Consider the following 21,409-nt stretch of genomic DNA (forward strand, 5'->3'; position numbering starts at 1 on the left):
ACGTTGTAGATAATCTAAGTTGTAGATAAATTAACACTCACAAAATTTAGCATATAATATTCCCCAGTGTCTATAGTATTAAACACGGTTGGAATTTAGAAAAAAATAACCGGCTAGAGGTCCAGAGAGAAAGTTACCCCTCAGGAAAGCGCCATCGTTTTGAAGCGCCAGTTTCTTTTAGAAAATAGCCATAACCAGGATGGAATCGAAAAATTGAAGTGCATAAGCAGTTTGTATTGTACTAAGGCATATCTCCACCAACTGTTGAAACAAAAAAAACACGCAAAAAATTTTAACCATTGTCGCGAAAAAAAAATCAAGTTTATCATTTTTGAAACTTGTTTCTCATTTTTTTACAAAGCGATGTGGTATGCAAAGAGATTGAAAAATAAATGTGGACTTTTAGAAATTTTTGAAAGCTAGATACATGCCACGAACATTCATACCACTCGTATCAAATTCTGTGCACAACAAACAATTTGACAGAATTTTAAAGATAAATCAGAACACAAAAATTATGCAGTTTTGGAAACTTTTTTTCGACCTTTTTTTGGATGCAAATATCTCAGGGGTTGTTGCGACTATCCAATTAAAATTTTAATCCAATAATATAGACTATACCGTCTTCCAATCCTCACAATTTCAAGTTGAAATTTTAAATAGAGGGAAAGATACTAACGCTCATCCAGCGTTCACTTTTTAGCAATTCATCCTCTGTATTTCTTGACGTATTGTATTGCAGGGTAAAATAAGTGATGCACTAATAGTAATAAATGGCATGAGCACATATGCATGTAGGCTGGACGTTGTGGGGATAATGATCTCATGAAGCACACTACTGGCTAACCTTGATTGATTTTTTGTCCACAATTTAACGAAACCTGCCACTTGTGTCAAGCCTGTTCATGCCTGACTTGTATAAATACTCTGCTGTTAAACATCTGATCTGCAGGAGAGCAACAGAAACAAATATATGTCTCAAGTGCAAAATTTCTCAAGTATTTCTTAAAAAAATTGCAACATGAGTTCCCAGGAAACTTATAAACTCACGTATTTTACTCATCGTGGCATGGCGGAACCAATAAGGCTAATGTTTGCCTACGCCGGTGTTCAGTATACGGACGAGAGGTTGAAAAACGACGAAACTTATCCAGCTAAAAAAGCTAGTAAGGACATAAAAATATTTCCATGTACACTCTAAATTAATTTTAGTAAAATTTGCAATGACACAACAAGTGAGTAAAATTTAATCAATATTGAGGGATTAATGTAGAACACTGATCCTGAGTAAATTGTGCTCAATGTTGGATAAATTCTACTCAAAGATTGCGTTATCTCAAATTTTACTCAATCTTGAGGGAATTTTACCCAACTCTGAGTAAATTTGGGCAAATTTTTTTACAGCGTAGAGATAAGTAATGCAAGTTTTAATACGAATCTTTTGCAGCGTTTCCCTGGGGAACAATGCCAGTTTTGGAGGTATGTCCAGGCCAGTCTGAGCCTAAGTTCGTACTCGCACAGGTCGCTGCGATTGGAAGGTACCTTGCAAAACGGTTCAATCTGGATGCCAAGACGGAAGAAGATGCCGCAAAGTGTGACGAGTATGTGGACGCCTTGAAAGACTTTGGGCAAGGTTGGTACATCAGATGGATAGAATTTGGTTACGTCAAATTTTGCCTTTGATTTTGAAAATTTTTCGTTATCATTAGTGGAAATCATTACGGATTTGCGTACACTCTAATCAAATTTCACTAAAATTTACTCTGGTTGAGTAAAATTCACCCAAGGTTGAAAAAAATTTGAGATGACACAATCCTTGAGTACAACTTGTCCAACACTGAGTACAACTTACTCAATATTGTACATTAATTTCAGAATATTGAGTAAAATTTACCAAATTGTTGCCTCATCTCAAATTTTACTCAACTTTATTCAGAGTATAGAGTTGGCACAATTTGATTGCGGAAGAAATTACTTATCCTGAAATTTGCGAATCTCCTACTTAAGGCAGGCATAATTTTGCAATTCGTTTATCAAAACTGAATTGCTGTGCTATGTTACGAATTCGTAGTTATATTTTCCTAGAAGGAATAAAAATGCAGAAACTAATGAAAATAAATGCTTTTCTATCCGAGAGGATTTTTCGACGTGTTCGTCCGTTTCGCCGATGCAGATGAAGCTCTAAAATCGAGGATAATGTCAGACTTAAAGGAAAAACAGGCTCCCAAGTACTTTGGAAAATTTGAAGATATCGCTTCCAAAGTCCGGCTGGTTAGTCGGGAACAGTATAACTTGGACGGATATCTTTGCTGCGAATCATCTCTCAAATTGGGCCAAGTTTTTAGCCGATGGGAATCCCCACGCGTTGAGTGAGAATTACCCCAATTTGGGAAAATTGGTGGACAGAGTTTTTGCACAGGAAGGAATTGCAAAATGGATCAAGGAAAGACCGGACACTCCATATTAGCCAAGTTTTCAGACATGTTACCGTTTTGTACACTCTAAATAAAGTTGAGTAAAATTTGAGATGACAAAACAACTGAGTAAGAGTTCCTCAATATTGTGGGATTAATGTACAACACTGAGTAAATTGGGCTAAATGTCTGAAAAATTTTACTCAACTGTGAGTTAATTTTAGTGAAATATATTCAGAGTGCATGTAAGAACAATATGGTAATGTTAATATATACAGTTTGTTGGGAAACATCAGCTTCAAACGGTTTCATTTTTATTTCATATCACATGCATATATGGATCTACATACCTATGTATAAGGCAGTGTGCATTATATATTATGCATATTGTAATGTGTACTGTTCGACTCCTTTGCAGTTTCCGATGTGAAATTGTGTAATGTGTGTGATATTTTACGTACATCTAAAAAGCACGACAAGTCAATCAACAAAACTTATATAATGTGTACCAGGTCATGCATACATAGGTCACATGAATCATGTGACATGATGTGCTGACCCAGGTCATAGGCTAATTCGAAATTTACGGGATATGTGTTCTGGATATCCACGCTTGCTTACTACCCACCATCCGGTCTGACTTGCAGGTACACCCTCCTCAAAAACCACTCCCACCGGTAACCCCAGAAACACCAACTACCCCACCACATACGTCCAAATATTCACCATTTCATTATTCCACTCTAACCCAGAGGCAAGGTTATTCCCTCAGTTGGGAGACATCCTTCCTGCAACCATCCGTGATAAATGAATTTCAGGTATGGTGGGGCCGACGTGCAGGGAACCAGAGTGAGTGGACTGGAGGGGGGAGTTCTAACCTTCTCGACATTTTGGGGACTCTCAACCGTGTCGTTGTTACTTTCTTGGTGTTGCGGAGGCATTTTTGTAGGCGTATTTTAAAATAAAATTTATTTGCAGGGAATATTTCGCCTAGCCCTATACAAATGTATGTGGTACGAGGAAAATATTTGCAAACACACATATGTACAGCCAACTTCACAATGACTGAAGGAGGGCGAGGAGAAAGTTGTGCAATATTGATGAGCCGTAAGGTCTCACTTCATGCATAATTCAGAGCTGGTGGAAGTCAAATTTTCGAGAAGATGGGCACACGCAATTTATGAAGGAATCGGATTCCCCTACAATTTTTAATAACTTATCAATTTTGACTCGACACGTCTGCCCCATTTCTCAGAGTGTGGTAACACACTCTATACAAAAGCAGAGTAAAATTTGGGATGACACAACGAGTGAGTAAAATCTGTCCAACGTTGTCGCATATTTGATAAACCTGACGTAAATTTTGATCAACAACGGGTAAATTTTACTCAACTGGTTGTGTGACACAACCAGTTGAGTAAAATTTGAGGGGACGCAAGCTGAGTGGTCTCAAATTTTACTCAACTTTGACTAAAATTCTGTCAAATTTATTTAGAGTGCATGTATCAGTATCCTTATATCTTGGTAATTATCTAACCGACTCAATTCCTCCACTCCACATGGACGAGATACAGCGATTTCACCCTATCAATATTTAAACGGGCATTAAACCAATCGATTTTCTCAGGAAATTATGAACCGATGCATGGAAAATTGGCATGTCAATTTTTACAACTTTTCCAGAAAATCGTATCAATTCATAATGATGGTATTTCACTCTTAATTCTGTCATGATCCATTTTCTTTCTGCAAATTTTGTCCAATGCGACAACCCAACGTCCCTGTGTCAAAACCCTTCAGTCGAAGACCAACCGAATTATGATACGTATATTCCCACGTATGTATGGATGTGATTATGAGGAATGGAAACCTCTGATGATTCACACTTTTTGCGTAAATCTAATTAATTTCATGCCACAAGGAAATTTATTATCTCAAATACTTCCTAAGTTACAATTTGTAGGTTACAAATTTCGCAGAATGATAATCATATCTAAATACACATATTAGTGCAAGTTCCCTATGATGAGTGAATGATTTTATTAACTTTAGTCAATGATTAAGTAGGAACATGGTAATACCCTATCGTTACAAGGCTTAGCAAAACCTTACATTTGGCAGTTACCCACATAATTATTTTACTCTCACCTCATCTACCCCAACTTCCTCGTTGTCCTTCTCCTCCCGCCAACCATCTTGGCCTCGTGAATCTGATTATACTTGGCAATCGCCGTGAGCGGAAAGTACTTCGGGTAGCCAAAATATTTAATATACATGATATTCGGAATTCCTACTCCAGTCATGACACTCTCATCCCAATAACCGTTCTCCTGCTTCTGTTTTCTTAAAAGGTACCGAAGTCCCCTCTGCACCACGGGACTGTCCTCTTCTCCCACGTCCAACAGACCCAGGAGTACCAATGCCGTTTGAGATGCCGAACTATTTCCATGGACAAACTTGTCAACGTTTATTTCATACGAAGTCACGCTTTCCCCCCAACCACCGTCCTCATTTTGCACGCTTTTCAGCCACTCGATCGCCCTCTGGACGGCTGCCCCGGCATGGTATTTGGCGCCAACTTCGGCTAAACCCCACAAGGCGAGATGCGTCCCGTAAAGATGGTTCATCCCCCATCTTCCCCACCACGAACCGTCCGGGCGTTGTCGGGCTAAAATAAATTTCACCCCGTTCTCTATTGCGGCCTGTAGTGAGGGGAAATCCGCGGCGATGGATGGATTCCTGCTAGCATGGGCGAGGGCGACCAGGCATCTCCCTGTGATGTCGACGGTGGGCGCGTCCAGGAGCACGGCGGGATATTCGGCAACAAAGGGAAGATTTTCTAAGTAATAGTGAATATTGTCTGCTTCAAAGGCACCCCATCCTCCGTTTACACTCTGCATTCCAAGAATCCATTCGACCCCGCGGGAAATGGGGATGGTGTACTTGGTTATGTCAGGGAAATGGTTCTGAAAGAGGAACAAGGTTATATTAAAGTGTGTACGTTAAATTTTGCATAAACTTCTATGCTAAATTTAAGGTTAACGTTAGCGTTTACGTCGAAGAACCTTAATTCACCATCTACCCATTACTGGGCAATCCTAACCTGGCGTTTTTTTTACACAAATATACGACTTTTTACAATAAAATCGTGTACGTGAGCTCAGACTTTTCAATTTTACGCGGATGGGGGGTGGGGGGAACTGAGAAACAACTGTACGTAATACAAATTCTTATCGATGCAGTAGTATCTCATTTCCCCCCTCTATCCGAGTAAAACTCAAAAAATCTGAGATCTGAAAATCTGAAATCTGAGAACATAAACGAATTCCTTGTAAAAAATCGTATATTTATGTAAACGCAAGGTTAGGATTGCCCAGTAATAATTACTAAATGTACATGATTGATATAAAGTTGGCACTAACCTGGTATCGTATCATTGAAATAACCGTAGAAGAGGTGTCATCCAGATCCGGGAAGTGTGGATTCCCTAATTGAAAAGCCCACCCACCTGGCCGCAACAGTGGTCTCTTTCCACCCCAGTGACCCCTCAAACTTACCACCTGCTGCGTTACTAGCCAATCCAGCCCCCTCTCAATTCCAACCATGCTAGCGTTGTCAATCTTATGCGATTCCATCAAAGTCCTCACGATAAAGGCCGTGTCCCAAACGGAGGACTCAAACAGTGTCGACGTGGCTTCCTCCATTCCTTCAATTTCTCTCAATCTCAGCGCTTCTCTGGCCTCTCGTGCCTTCAAACTGTCCCTCAAACCAAGTTTATGATACATAATTAGCAAAATTTCTGTCGTCGTGCCGGTTCCGAACAGTCCCCCGACCGGGTTTGTCATATCGTCCAACTCTTTCACCACCCTATTAATCGTCCACTCCCTCACGGCACGCGGCACTAGTTTATCCACCACTTCAAATAATGGGATGACTCGTCTGAATACAGCGTGCAAATAAGGATTCTGAAACCGTCCAATGAGCGAATCCTCCAAAACGTGATCTTTGTTGATGAATATCTCGTCAAAATCCGTTACGACGGGAGACTTCTCGGCTAAATCTACACTTCTGGAGACCATCATGATCATAAATCCCAATCTGACATAACTTCCGACACTGTAGGAGCTAAGGGGAGCCCATGCTGGGATGAGCAGAGCTTCCAGCGAGACGGGTGGAATGGCTTGCCAAGATATAATTCTGGTCATGGCGGAATAAAGTTTTAACAGGATGTTCATCCGCTCAGCCCCGCCGTGGCGTAGGATCCGGTCACGGGCACGCGTGAGAAAGGATGAATTTCTAGCTAGGCCCATCTGCCTCAGGGCAATGTATGCCTTCACACTTTCACTGAGATCGAATTTATCCTCGTCCGGGACGATAGACCACCCGCCGTGGGTTAATTCTCTCCTGGTGAGGTAGGTGATGACCTTTTGCTCAAACTCGGGACGGGGAGGTTCCCCTATGAAACGGAGGGTCATAATGAGCAGAGTGATGTCGAAGGTGTGCACGTCCGTGCCATAGTTCCAGTGGGGTTTTGGTCGGCGAGGAAGGATTCCGTGCCACGGACGAGGGCGGTGTGAAGGGGGATATCTATGAGGGATGGGGAGAGGGAGGTGTCCCAAGTAAGTTGACTCATTATTATTCCTGCCGTATGGTTGATTATGACAAGCTTTCACCGCACCGTGAAGTTTTCTACACTTGTACGAATATCCTGTTACAGCGGCGGTTTGTAAATACCTACAAATAAACGGATCATACATATGAGAAGGCTGGTAATTTAATGGCATTGTTGTGACGGTGACTGTTAGAAATTTTGGTAGAAAATATGTTTGCAAACTTGCACATCAAAAATAAAAGCAAAAGAGCTCTGGCAAAAAAGTTTTGCAAAACCGGAACGGAACTGAAACGGAAAATCGGAACTGGATAATTTTACACTCTGTCTCAGAAAGAAGAGATAGTTTTAGAAAATGCTCTTATTTTTTAATGGATTTGTCCTGGGGCCCAAAGTTTTATTATATTATGGTTAAGGTATTGCCACATGTTTACACCAAGTTGCATTCAAATTTGATTCAAATCACAAAATTTATGGACAATTACAAAAAATTAATCAAATTTGAGTGTCTCAAAAGTACGAGATAGGACGTTTTAAATTAATTTAATCTGCATGAATATTAGTTTTTAATTGCATCCAAATTTTTATTTAAAAAACGCCCTATCTCTTATTTTTGAGACAGTTCAATATGACTAATTTTGAGAGAATGTTCAACCTAAAGGCAGGTTTAGCCGAATTCCAATGAAACTTTGTGGAGACATGTGGCAGTAAATTAGCTATAATATAATAGATCTTCATGGCCCAGGACAAACATATTACTAAATGAGGGCATTTTCAATTTCCATCTCTTACATTTGAGACAGAGTGTACGTCGCCAGTGAAACAATTGTTTGGGGTTTTAAACGGTGCCAGGTTTTCTATAAGAAATGCATACAAAACCTTCTTTACGTCTGCAAGGGAACGTTCATAAAATACGTGACGCAAGTAGGGGGATGCAGGGGTGTAAGGTCGCCTATCTACACGATGTTAAAATTCCTATCCCGTATGGGGAATGGAGGGTCTGTGGGTCATAAAATCTCGATTTTTGCATTACGCATTTTATGCATGAACAGCCCCAAAATAAAGATTAAGAAATTCAACAGAAAAAATTAAAACGTACCTATTTATGTAGTAGAGTCAATGTTTTATTATGGATGAATTAAGAGATCTCCTCTCTCATAATTTGAAAATGTGACTGGTCATGGTCAATCCCACCTCGTTACATTTATACGTGTTTCACGCAGTAAAAAATTGTTATTTTGGACACCAAAATTTGTTGAGTACGTCATATTTTCGTCTAATTAAAATACTTTGTTGGATAAAGGTACATGTAGATAATAACCTGTCTGGATTATTCCACTGGATGCATCGTATGGCAATGAGTGTCAGCCAGTATAAATAAAATCATAAACAAGTTGCATTGTTACATGACCCGTCTCACGTAGGTAGACAAGACCATGGTCACATAATGCGAGAGATTTGTGTGACTGCTTAAAACGGAGAAGCAGCTTTGATATAATATTCCATCAACTTATTGAAACAACACTGCCAACAAAGAACCAAACCAGTTTTTACTTACTACAGGGTCACGACGGTTGCTGGAAAGAAGGTTGATGATATTGTACATTCTTGCCTGCTTTTTACTTCTTGTGTGTAAAATGTAACTGCGGTGGAGTGGGCAATGGCCGGACTGTGATTAAATACTGCAATGTAAAAATCAGCGTGTATAAAAAACTTCCGGGTTTCTGCAGGTTTCTGCCCATTTCGGCAGAAGATTTCGTCACAATTAATTCTGCATAATTTTGTGTGCATATTTATGCTCTGTATAAACCGTTATACATAAAATTCTGCACAGATTGCTACGGGAATATGCGGCACATATTTCATGTGTTATGCAGAAATATGGGCCAATTTTATGCAGAAAGATATTTTCTCGGGAGATTTTTGTAAATATATTTACAAAAATATATCACAAATAATATTTGTGATACATCCAGTGTGATTCTTGTGATTGAATCATCACCATCCAACCATATTGCACAGTTAACATATATGTACTGTCCATTCGCACAGGATTGAAGCGTGGCTAAATCTAGCTCCAGAAGTAAACCCGGTTTTTAACATTGCTCAGTATTTAGCCGCGGCTCAATCCTGTGCGAAAGGACAGTAGGTACATACGCCGCTAGTTGGCGACTACGAAAACCACAAAAATCACAGTAAATATTTTGTGTATCAACATGATTTTAGAAATACCGCATATGCGGATATATCAAAATAATCCGGTAACACCTATTAGGTGACTTTATACAACTCACCGCCATGCTAATAAGTTTGTAACCGTGCAGTCGTAAATGTATTACCAAGTTCGTAATAAACGCCACCGCGGGGTAACTCATATTCCCAACTTGGTAATAAATTTACTACCTGCGGTAACACATTTATTACCATGGCGGTAGAGTCACATATGTATAATCACCGCCGGTAAATCGCTTATTACCGAATTATTTTGAGTATAGAAATGCAAAACTATAAATATTTCAAGCAAAGCTGCAATTCCAGTGGCGAGACTTGGGGTAGGCAGGGCAAATTGGGGCCCCCGATCCCGTGGGCTGTGCCCCATCGGCTGTGTTAGGTACAAATAATCTGGTTAATTTTTGGAAAATCTATGAAATTGAATTTAGTACTATTAATTTTTGTTTATTAAATAGCGTAAGCTACTTTATGTGATCGGTTAGTTAGTCTGTCTGTCCGTCTGTCCGTCTGTCTGTCTGTCCGTCTATCAACACTAAAACTCTAGAACGGTTTGTCGCAGCGACCTGAAATTTTTAACACATGTTCATCACGGGGGTTGGGTGACACCCTATTAAGGGGGTGTGGCCACTTTGTCGACATCATGTCGAAAAACGTGGCCAAGCCCTAATATCGGCATTTTTTTGGGCGATTGGCATGAAATTTGGGCAAAACATGTTTTTTGGTATTGTCGACATGTCGCATTATGGAGATTAAGGTTTCGACACTTTTTTCGACATGCTTTGTCGGCATGGCCTAATTTCAGCATTTTTTGGGCGATTGGCATGAAATTTGGGGGAAACATGTTTTTTGGTGTTATCGACATGTCGCAATATGGCGATTAAGGTTTCGACGGCAAATTTGGTCGTCATGCCCTAATTACGGCGTTGTGCGGTCGATACACTCTCAATAATTTTTTGACAATATTGTTACCGGCTGTAGGTACTATGCAATTCTACCGCGTGGTAACATTATAGTAACAAATTGTCTTCTGTGGGTAACAAATTGCCTCCGATTTTGTTACCCGAGCGGACACAATGGGGGCTGAGCGGGATTTAGCCTCTGTGTATATGTTACCCTTCGGTGATAAATTATTACCGAAGTGGTAGAATTGCATAGTACCTACAGCCGGTGACAATATTGACAAAAATTATTGAGAGTGTATGCATGAAATTTGGCAACAATAAAAAACAATAAAAAAGTTCCCAAGTTATCAGAAAGTTTAGGAAAATAAAATTCGGAAAATCGATTTGCAAAGTTGGGCATATGCGGGTTTGATGCGATGTGCTAGACAAATCGTAGTAAATACCCTCAACACCGGAAACTAAATTATTAAATCAAACAATTAAGCTGATCATACGTATTGCAAATATTTTAATTTTTGTGTTTCACTAGATATGAGGGCGTTTGGGAAATACACTAACATGCCGTTGTACTAATTATAAATAGTCCTATGTGCAGTAGACGGATAATTTGTAAAAGGCCTATGTGCAGTCGATCCTTAATTTGTAAAAGTCCTATGTGCACAAGAATAACATGCAAATAAACTGTGCATACGACTTTTTAAAATTAAGCATCGCCTGCACATAGGACTTTTTAGAATTAGTACGACGACATGTTAGTACGACGATGTGTGATGGCCGCGACCTTTTTGACTTTGGGGGTTCCATAAATGTAAGAGACTCAAGATTAATTTGTAGATCTAATAATTAACTACATGATACTACAGTGACCAGACAATAGTTTAAATCCGAAACCATGCTCTCAGTACCACTGATGATACCTCCTATGCACCAATTCATAAGTTATTTTGCATATTCAAAGACATTTTATTCTAGTGTATTAATCCGAAAACGAATTTGAATTATCATGGCAGGTTTTTGTGAAAATTTAGAATAAGTGGGCGATTCATCAAACTCTGCCTGCTATTTGATGGATAAGAAACCACAAAAAAATAAATTAACACAAACTGAAAGTGGCGAAGATTTATATGAAATACAGAGTGACGACGACGACATGTTGATACCGTTAAGTAAATCGCACTCAATTTCCCACACTGCAAAGAAAATTCGACGAGTAATTAAGCCACAAAACAAGAATAAATCAAGTAGTTCCGCCAAAAAGTTGGTATGGGGGCGATAAAGAAAAGAAAGTGCGGCAAAAGAAAGCAGTCCAGTGTGCAGAGAAAGTTGATCAGACAGACGAAGAGCAAGAAGTCCAAAAATAAATCTCAAGTTTAGTACGACTCATTGTGCAGCAGCACAAGAGAATAAGCAGCAGAAAATGTAAATAAGTAATAATACGTATGAAATATTGTCTAGTAATTCTAATTTTAAAAGAGATGATTGTGATTGTAATTAAAGTTGAGTCACTTTAATTTCAAGTATTTGTGGGTGAATACTCTCCACAAATTTCACTCACCGAAAATTACTCTTCAGCTAATTTATTTTAATAGAGATGAAAAATTTTATATAAATAATATACTTACAAAGTAATTGTAATTCACAACAATACTGACACAAAAAACATTTATCTGTAACATTCACATTGTTAAATTGAGTATGTAAATGAAAACGAGCATTGCAATATAATATTGTCAATTTTAATCCATCTGGACTATTTATTTGTTAAAATTGTTAAGTTAACTTGGAGAAGGAAGGATTCTCTCCTTTGACAATTGGAGTTTTTTCATCCAAACCCACCAATTTCACTTCAACGTAAATGCAAAATACATTTTTAACACAATTCGCACATGAGCAGAAATACAAATGAAGTCGTGCCAAATTTAACATGTCGATTTCCAATTATATTTTTATTTCACATACTAAAATTATTTGCAAGATCTGCTAATTCCAACCCTCATACCCACCAAACTATGCAAAAAGTTCATGCTCGTAAAAAAATGTCGCATAATTACTCACATACAGTCCATATGCAAGCAAGATGTACGATAATAATCTCATTTGTGCACGCAAAAATAAATTTGCGTAATAATTTGTACATTGCATGATTGCATGAGCATAAAAGTGGTGCATAAATCTTAGGACTCTCAACATCATTGAAGGAGTGGACAGAGCCACTTTCTTCACTGCTCGCGGCCCAGGTTCTATTCCTCGTGGCGGATACACCACGGTGGTGCGTGGTGGTGCTGCCATCTACTGCCACGCCCCCCAGGAGGCGTGAAATGAATTTCTTTGCCAAATTTTGAACTTGCATTTATGCATTGTATACACATATGCATGCATTGCATACATAAATTCTTTAATTGTATGCATTTCATACATTTAATTTATGCATTACACATGCATAGCACATGCATTACAATGCATTGCTTTCAATAAATGTTTTGCATACATGCAATACATTGCAATGCATTTACAAGCCGTGTGGCGAAAGTGGGGAAAGCAGGCCACCCGTGGCTCGCTTACTCTCCCGGAGAAATCAACCTAAAGTCACAAATCAAGGATAAATCAATTATCGCCAAATCCAGTCTCAAACCGATCCAGTCGGTCTGGTCCTTACCTTCAAATTGACAAGCTCATCAAGCAGCTACTCGCTAAAATAATCTCCCACTTTCCTAACACAACCCTAACATTGCGAAGTACTGTATTCATTTGTTCTAACCTTGACGCTGCTTCTTCCCATACTGCCCCTTTTACCAGGCTACGACCAAGACCTGTTGCAAAGACCAGGTAAAAAATCGACCAGGTAAATACATCAGGGCGTAAGTGAATCTCCTAGAACATCAATTGTTTGACAAAATAGAGCAAAACGCTGGAGCATAGTAAACACGGATTACGAGTAAAAATGCAAATTAATTCCTTTATTGCATCAAGTAATGAAATTATAATGCAAATATTTCCATTATTGCATGTATTTTGATCGTGTATGCAAGCGTTTCAGATAGGGAAGTATTTGTACGGCGCTGGTCGTTTTGCTTTTTTATACAACTAACTAGTAAGACGTAAAATGATATGTAATATTTAATTATCTGCCAATACATAACTATACATACTCTAATGAATAAATCATTTGTATGACTGAGCAGTGGCGGCGGAAGCAGGGGTACATTGTCCCCCCACAAATCGAGAAAAATCTTATCTTGTCCATGTCAATAAGTTCCCCCCTCTCCTAACCCACAATGCTAATATCCCCATGTGTCACACCGGCTTCGTCGCCACTGTGGCCGAGTACTCATTCAATTAACTTTATCAATTTACATAAGCTGTATTGATGTTTCTTGTGATTTTGTCACCCACGTGTAATCAGGATGGATGAGCTTATCACGAGCACAGATAAGAGTATTGGCAAAGTAGTTTGTTAATTGGACACTCCAAGCCAGAAATTGACACTTGGAATAAGTAGACTCATACATTTACAAACGCGTTAGGGCTCAGCCACATATGCGTTTTTTGCTGCGTGATGCGACATTTTTTGATGCCGCATAAATACAATGTATCGAGTATATACACGTATTGACTGAATTTGTTGAAATATATCTTGACTAATCACAATTGATCCAAATTCAAAGAACGAGCGAACATACTTTTAAAACACATTTGAGGATGATGTGAACTCAATGATGCACAAGTGTCCACTTTGCTGCTTCTCTGGGAGAAGCCGCAAGATTTCGTGATGAGAAACAGGAAAATGAGTTGCGGCAACAAAATGATGCTGCTGCAAAATTATATGTGAACAGAAGAGCAGCAAAAGCTGCGACAGCAAAAACTTCGCGCACCAAAAGGTTTGCTGCCACATTTTTCCCCGCAAATGTGACCAGTGGTGATGCGTGATGTGGCATCAAAAAATGCCGCATCTCGCAGCAAAAGACGCATATGTGGCTGAGCCCTTAGTTTAATTACTTAATCAATCACTCTCTCTCTCCCACTTTGGTGATCACAATCCAGTTCAACTCTTTATCTCAACTTATTGCAAAATCCGTAGGAATATGCACCCGAGGTGGAATCAAATTCCACCCAGTCCTCCAGTCTCGACTAGTGGGGACGTTGAGAGAAGCTGTTCGGCAAAAATGCAGCTGTTCAAGGTTTCAATCATTTTCGTTTTGTCTGCCGGAACCTCCGTCGCGATTGGGAAAGAGGGTAAATAAAAGATAAAAATACGATCGAATGATACCAAATAGTAATTACATTGCAATATAATTTAATCACTATCTTATATAAAATACTAATTAAAATATTAATTATGGTAGTCAAGATGCACACCAGTTCACACATTATATTTTCTTTTCAAATTCATTCCTTTGAAAATTTAATTGTTACACTGTAAATAAAATTTACTCAAATTTACTCAAAGTTGAGTGAAAAATGAGATTGCACAACTGGTTGTTTAAAAATTAACCCGACGCGATTAAAATTTAGTCAGCGTTGTGCAGTTTTCGCTCAACCTTGACTAAATTTTAATCGCGTCGGGTTAATTTTTAAACAACCAGTTGTGCAATCTCATTTTTCACTCAACTTTATTCAGTGTGAACTATTCGTCCATTTTTCGTCCATTCTTTATTCACACTCAGGGGCGGCGGAAGTTGGGGGGACATTAACATTATGAGATAGGCGGAGGAGGGACTAATTAACATGGGCAAGATAGGATATTTCTGAATTTCCGGGGACAATATCCCCCTGTCCGCCTGCTGCTCCCGCCATTGTTCACACCATATAACTACATGTATAGATGAAACATAAACGATTTAAAAATCCACTATTTAATTCATTCTAACGAATTATTCATTCATTCTTTATTCACTTCGGAGAAATTCATGAACGTAAACATGTATGGATGATAGTAATCCAATGATGATTAAAAATAGGAATTACGTAATTATTTTAAAATACAAATACTGAAAATCAGAATAATTCCAAAGTTGTCACCCAGCCGAAGATTCGAACCATGGCTCGCATGAATACATGTCAAGTGCTCAACGTTAAATAGTAATTAGTTGTAATCTCATTAATTTTATATCTAAGATATATATATATATATATACGATTGAATAGTGTTCTGTTCGGCCCCCAAAAACTTTGCTCCATGATATTTTAAAATTTGCCTAATTTTTGGTAGATCAAGAATTCGCAATAAAAAGAGGGAGGACGTTAGCAATTTTCGAGATATCAGCCAAAATGTGCGAGTTTGGTGCTAATTTTGACATATTCTATTTATGGCCAAAACTATCAAAAACCAGAGTAACCAAAAAAGCGCCTTTTTGGGAAAAAATTCATGCCCTTTTGCCGTTTTGCCTTTTTCAATGCCGAATTGCCTTTTTGCGTGCCCTTTTGCCCGCCTGATGCCGTTTTGCCTTTTTCCGTAAGTTTCTATGGGGCATTCCCTGAATACGTTTGCTAAACTCTTACTAAGAGTCTCTTAGCAACTTGGTAATAAACAAAGCAGAGTAGACATATGACTCTACCGTGACGGAATTAAAAAATTTACACCATGTTGGTATAGATTTAGTAATAAAATAAACCGTTGTAACGTTAGAAGTAGCTCACCCTGTAATAACCATTTTGGTATAATTTTTCACCAATGGTGCAGATAAAATAGATACGCAATTTTGGCAAAACTTTACACTAATGATGCAGAATATGCGGAATAAAGATATACTAGCTTTCCCCCGGCGCCTTGCGCCGAGAAATAACAACAACTACACTCTGGTATTTCATTTTATATGTATACAATATTTACACATATATTGATTACTGTGGACGGAGTTCTTATGTAGGAGGAGAGACCCTCTACATGTCCTACTCAGATATTGATGCCCTTTGATGCCCTTGCCTATGTGGGTTCCATAGGCAAGTGATGGATAGCCCTAAAGTACTTCGACCCCATGGCCACATTTGCCCCCTCGAAGTCATGAGAACTGCTAAACTTCAAAAATCCAACAAAAATCCAATTTTGCTCGGATTTTTATATTTATATTTTTATGATCCCAAAGACTTGTGTGATCATATCCAGTAGGAATTTCAACTTTTTTGAAATTTTTGGATTTTCAGGATTTTTGATTTCTGATGGATTATTTGAAAAAAATCAGAATTTCAAAAAAGTTGAGATTCCTACTAAATATGATCGTGATATGAATATGAAGGAATTTTTGGCGACAGTTGATGCGCATGAATACCGGTTTTTCTCGCGCTTTTCATACCTTTGAGGGGGTGTGGCGGGCCCAATTTAGGCCATGGAATTAACCCACTTTAGGGTTATCCACCACTCGCCTAGGGGACCCTAATATGCACAGGGCATAAGATGGTCGTTGGCTAAGAATCCCCCCAATTTCTACCTACCCCTCTCCTCTCACCAATTTCTTAAATTCCTCACTCTCCTCTCACCAATTTCTACCCCTCCCTCTCCTCTCACCAATTTCTTAAATTTCTACCTCTCCCATTCCACTCCTCTCACCAATTTCTCAAATTTATAAATCTAGCTCTCCTCTCACCAATTTCTCAAAAATATTTCGTTTTTTTTAAATATAGAATTTTCATTTTTTTGTTCAAAATCAGGCAAAAATGGTCACCAAAAATTACAAATTTTTTGAACAAATAAATCAAAATTCTTAATTCGCAATTTAAAAAAAATTTGGCCGAAAACGAATATTTATTTGTAAAAATAGCAGGTAATCTAAAAATTGAAATTTTCTGAAATTAAATGATTTCTGATGTCAAGAATGCCTTTAATTTCATTTTAAAATACAAACTTGGGGTATCTTAGCGTTTATTTTGTGGAAATGACTTTGCAAATTCTTTTTTTAAATCAATTTCACAAAAAAAAATATTTCAGCAATTTTTTCGAAAGTATAAAAAAATATTTCGGGGTTTTTAGGAAAATTAATAACCGGATACTTTACTGTTGATATGTACATGTACATACAAATATACATACATACATGCTACACATATGCATGCCTGGCAATGAGCGTTGTGGAGTGAGCCATGCAGTGAGAGAGAGAGAGAGAGAAAGGATGGGAGTTCCCATAAGCTACAACATGGATAGGCATACCCTCCCTTGTTATCTATTGAAAGGTCGTAGGCGTCGATCTTAATAGTAGTGATGTAATTGGGATATAATTTTGCACCAATGTTGCAAACTACATGAGGGAAGAGCAACCATGATTTTGACATCAAACCTTAAAAAATTTGACGTCAAAATCATAAGTGTTTCTGACGGTTCTTCTGCACTTCTGGTGCGTTTAGCATATATTTTTTCGCACCATTTTGAGTCTCCGATTGTTCGATATCAGTGGTGCTAATAAGTCAGTCAGGAATGCCAATAACTGGCTCTAATTAGTATGAATTGATGCAAAAGAGTCGTAAACAGACAGACAGACGGACGGACAAGAGGAATTCAATAGCTCCTCTGCTACGCAGGGTGAGCTAATAACACTTTTTGGTAATAATTTTAACACTAATTTGTGTTACTTTTTTTACCATGTAGTATTGTTTTAATACCAAATCATTACTATCGCGGTGGAGTCATATATGCACTCCGCGCAGTAACGATTCATTAAAATTTTGTTTAGAGTGTATGTGTTAGAAACGATGTTAGCATTGTTAATTGGTAACACTTAACAATGTTAACAGTTTAATTATATTGTTCTAAAACGTTTCAACCTTTCAATTCCACACAAATATGATGATTTACTAACGCACTCATGATAATTACGAACATTTACGAATATTTATATACCTCAGGATGTGTATAATTTGTTTGATGTTGTCTAAAATCATTCAGTTCGCTCAAATGAACATAATTAAATTGTTCACGTATCCTCTACAAATCCTGTGAATTGTAAAAGAAAATAAGTTACATATCATGCGACCGTATGATCACATTGCCCCGATTTTACCAAAAATACAAAAAGGCATTTCGGGCAATCGGGCAGGCCCAAAATCCATGTGCCTAATAGGCAAAAAGGCATTTTAGGCACGGCATGCCTTTTTGCCCTTGCACACTCTGTCAAATACTAGGTCAAATACGACTGAAAATAATTCACGAAATTATTTTGGACGAATTCTTCCTGTCACCAATCTGGAGAGCAGTTTCGCAAATTGTCTAATTTAGAAAAATAATTTCAATTTCTCCTTTATTATTTAAGAAGGCCATTCCGATTCTCTCGAAGCGTTACGATTCGTTCAAGCAATCCAAGGTCAAGTTCCCTCCCAGTGGTTGGAAACTCCCACACATTGGCGAAATTTGGCAAAGGAGGCCATCCTCTCAAAAGAACGGCAAGGTCCACTTGAGGCGGTTGCAAAAAATGGGATTTTCTTTATCGGCGATGGTATGGGATTAACTTCAGTGTCTGCCGCTAGGGTTTTTAAGGGACAGAGAGATGACGGGGCAAGATTCGGGGAGGAATCCTCCCTCCACATGGAGACATTTCCTTACTCTGGACTCTCAAAGGTTTACTCATAACTCCCCGTGATTTTCACTACCTCATTGTACCCCACCATTATTTTAGACGTACTGCTTGGACACTCAAGTAGCAGACAGTTCATGCTCCGCGACGGCGTACTTATGCGGGATTAAGGCTCGCTTTGCCACAGCAGGGTTGACACCGGGGGTCTTATTTGCGGATTGTCGAGGCCAAAACAATACGGACCTTCATGTCTCATCTATAGTGGAATGGGCTCAAGTTGGTCCACCAGTAAATTTGATTCATAAATTTGTCTGTAAAACGTTTATTAATTTCAGAGGGAAGGGAAATCCACCGGGGTCGTCACATCCGGTCGTGTCACTGCCATTCCTGGCGCCGCCAATTGGGCCGGTATTGCGCGACGAAGTTGGGAAACTGACGCAGATGTTGCAGAATGGGGTATGAATCCTGAAGTTTGTCCGGATACTGGGATCCAATTATTGAGAAAGGAAGCTGGCCAGAGGCTAAACGTACTGCTGGGCGGGGGTCGGCATAGATTAACGCCAGTGGAGAAAATCGACCAGGAAACAAATTCACCTGGTAAGAGGACAGATGGAAGAAACATTGCGGAAGAATGGCTCGTCATGAAGGAAGGGCAAACCGGGACGGCGAGATATATTACGGGACGAGATGAACTGATGGGGTTAAATGTGTTAGAGGTTGATCATCTCCTGGGATCCTTTGCAATGTCGGAACTACCTTGGAGTGACGAACTGGAGAGAAATAATGACCCCACGATGACGGAAATGGTAGCAGTTGCGATTAAAATATTAAACAAAAATCCGAATGGGTTTTTCCTTTTTGTTCACGGTGAGTCAAGAAGGCATATTAATTACAATTTTTATTTACAAATTGTTAATCCTTAATCCTTAAAAAATTTAAAACTCAAATTGAACCCTGATTAATCCATAATCTTAATCGTATATCCCGGTTTAGAAAAGTAATCCGATTCTTAATCGGAAGAAAAAAATATATTAATTTCCAACCATTTAAGTTTTTAAAAATTACAATTAAATGTAGAACATCTGAAATGAGTGATGAACATCGATCAAATTTCCCACTTTCTACATAAATTGTTCAATTTTGGGTGGCTTGTGAAATTGCACGTTATTTCTTTGCGTTTTCTTCGTTTTTCTCAGGACTCCTCTAATCATCCATCACTATATTTCAAAGCAATTTTAATTTTTAGGCAGCAAGATTGATAGCGCGCATCACTCCAATAGACCAGGTCGCGCGCTGCGGGAAATTGTAGAATTTGACAAAGCCGTCAAAACAGGGGATGAAATGACGGACGATCAAGATACATTGATCGTTGTCAGTGCAGATCATTCCCACACGATGGGATATTCCGGCTATAACGTGAGGGGCAATCCCATCTTACGTCACTCCATTATTCCCGCGGACGATGGGTTTGTTTTCTCCACACTGAACTATGCTAACGGTCCAGGCCCCGCGTGGACAAATCCGGACACGGGGCTCAGGCACAACGTTCTGTTGGATAACACAACTAATCCCAACTACGAACTGCCGGTTCCAGTGCCGCTATTTTCCGAAGCGCATTCGTCAGAGGACGTCCCAATTTTTGCAAAAGGACCGTATGCTCATTACTTTGCGGGGGTGCAGGAACAAAGCTCGATACCACATTTGATAGCGTGGGTTAATTTAACTTGAATTAATCTATTTAACTAGATTTTTATTTCAAAATCACTAAATTTTTCATAATGCCGTATTTGAATAATAATTTTTATTATTTAAAATAATTCGCAGGTATGCTCTGTGTGTGGGGGATGGTTTAAAAAATAGGCATTGCATTCCGAGCGATGAGACCACTACAGAAAATTTGGACCCAACCACAACGCCGTCTTCTGCGCCAGCCCATGGTTTGGTTTATTATCTTGTTTTATTAACAATATTCACGATCTTCCATGGACGCGGATAATTCAAGGAGATCAATTATTGTTCATGTTTTTGCGAAAATAAAAATACAAGTTTGCAAGCACTAACACGAAATACAGGGTGAATAGGCTAACTGAATTTACTCGTATTTAATCATATTTTCATAGTTCGGATAACAACATTAAATACAAATGGGAAATTTATCATGTGAAGATCTAGTTTTTAAGGAGAATTCATTTTAAGTGAGATAAATGGATGCCAAACCGGGGCGAGAGACCGTGTGATACCGTGAAAGATATAAGGTGGTCCAAATAAAATGTGTAAATAAGGAAACAAGTTGCTAAAAAATACACCGTGTCCTAAAAAACGGTTCCATCACTACTATTTGCGCCAGTAATTCCAAACCCGAGCAGGAAAATCACTGATGCTGTTCAGTACCGAAATGAAACAGTGATCAACGTCAATCTAGGTAACGAGAAATACCTGCTCGCCCCACACTGCGAGATTATTAAAGAAAAACGGAGACAATTCCCAAGCACTGTTGATGGGCAATTTTTGCACAGACAGAGTGTCCGACATATACGTACAATTTTTTTAGTGCGCGTAGTTCGAAAACTGGACAACATAACGTAAAACGGGTTTTGAAATTGCGTTCAGTAACACCTCAGATAAAGCAGTGATTTTTGATTGCATTAAAAAGTTAAAAGCGACTTCACCCTACTCAGTTCGACCCCATGAAAACACTTCCCAAACTTAATTATTCACCTACATAGCATGATAGTGAAAGAGGTCAAAGGTCAA

The 21,409-nt window shown here is 38.8% G+C and overlaps 2 protein-coding genes and 1 pseudogene across 4 annotated transcripts; 2 read left to right on the forward strand and 1 right to left on the reverse strand.

The window, feature by feature from the left end:
- Positions 1-885: 885 nt before the first annotated feature.
- Positions 886-2,709, forward strand: LOC110862405 (annotated as a pseudogene).
- A 1,519-nt stretch (positions 2,710-4,228) lies between these two features.
- On the reverse strand, positions 4,229-12,064 carry LOC110862406 (probable squalene--hopene cyclase). Of its 2 annotated transcripts, XM_035845529.1 has the most exons (3): positions 8,123-12,064; positions 5,837-7,148; positions 4,229-5,380 (listed from the first exon to the last, which is right to left on the reverse strand). In XM_035845529.1, the coding sequence occupies exons 2-3, from the start codon at positions 6,887-6,889 to the stop codon at positions 4,568-4,570; spliced, it is 1,866 nt and encodes a 621-aa protein (XP_035701422.1). In that variant the 5' UTR covers positions 6,890-7,148; positions 8,123-12,064; the 3' UTR covers positions 4,229-4,567. The 2 variants fall into 2 exon arrangements, with proteins under 2 accessions (XP_035701422.1, XP_035701421.1); XM_035845528.1 differs by lacking the exon at positions 8,123-12,064 and having other exon boundaries at positions 5,837-8,096.
- A 2,183-nt stretch (positions 12,065-14,247) lies between these two features.
- Positions 14,248-20,722, forward strand: LOC110862420 (alkaline phosphatase). Of its 2 annotated transcripts, none has more exons than XM_022111617.2 (6): positions 14,248-14,390; positions 18,395-18,699; positions 18,758-18,931; positions 18,991-19,522; positions 19,902-20,364; positions 20,480-20,722. In XM_022111617.2, the coding sequence occupies exons 1-6, from the start codon at positions 14,321-14,323 to the stop codon at positions 20,649-20,651; spliced, it is 1,716 nt and encodes a 571-aa protein (XP_021967309.1). In that variant the 5' UTR covers positions 14,248-14,320; the 3' UTR covers positions 20,652-20,722. The 2 variants fall into 2 exon arrangements, with proteins under 2 accessions (XP_021967309.1, XP_021967310.1); XM_022111618.2 differs by having other exon boundaries at positions 14,264-14,390; positions 18,398-18,699.
- Positions 20,723-21,409: the final 687 nt, after the last annotated feature.

The sequence above is a fragment of the Folsomia candida genome, unplaced genomic scaffold, assembly GCF_002217175.1.
Source record: "Folsomia candida strain VU population unplaced genomic scaffold, ASM221717v1 Fcan01_Sc056, whole genome shotgun sequence".
In the NCBI taxonomy this organism is placed as follows: domain Eukaryota; kingdom Metazoa; phylum Arthropoda; class Collembola; order Entomobryomorpha; family Isotomidae; genus Folsomia; species Folsomia candida.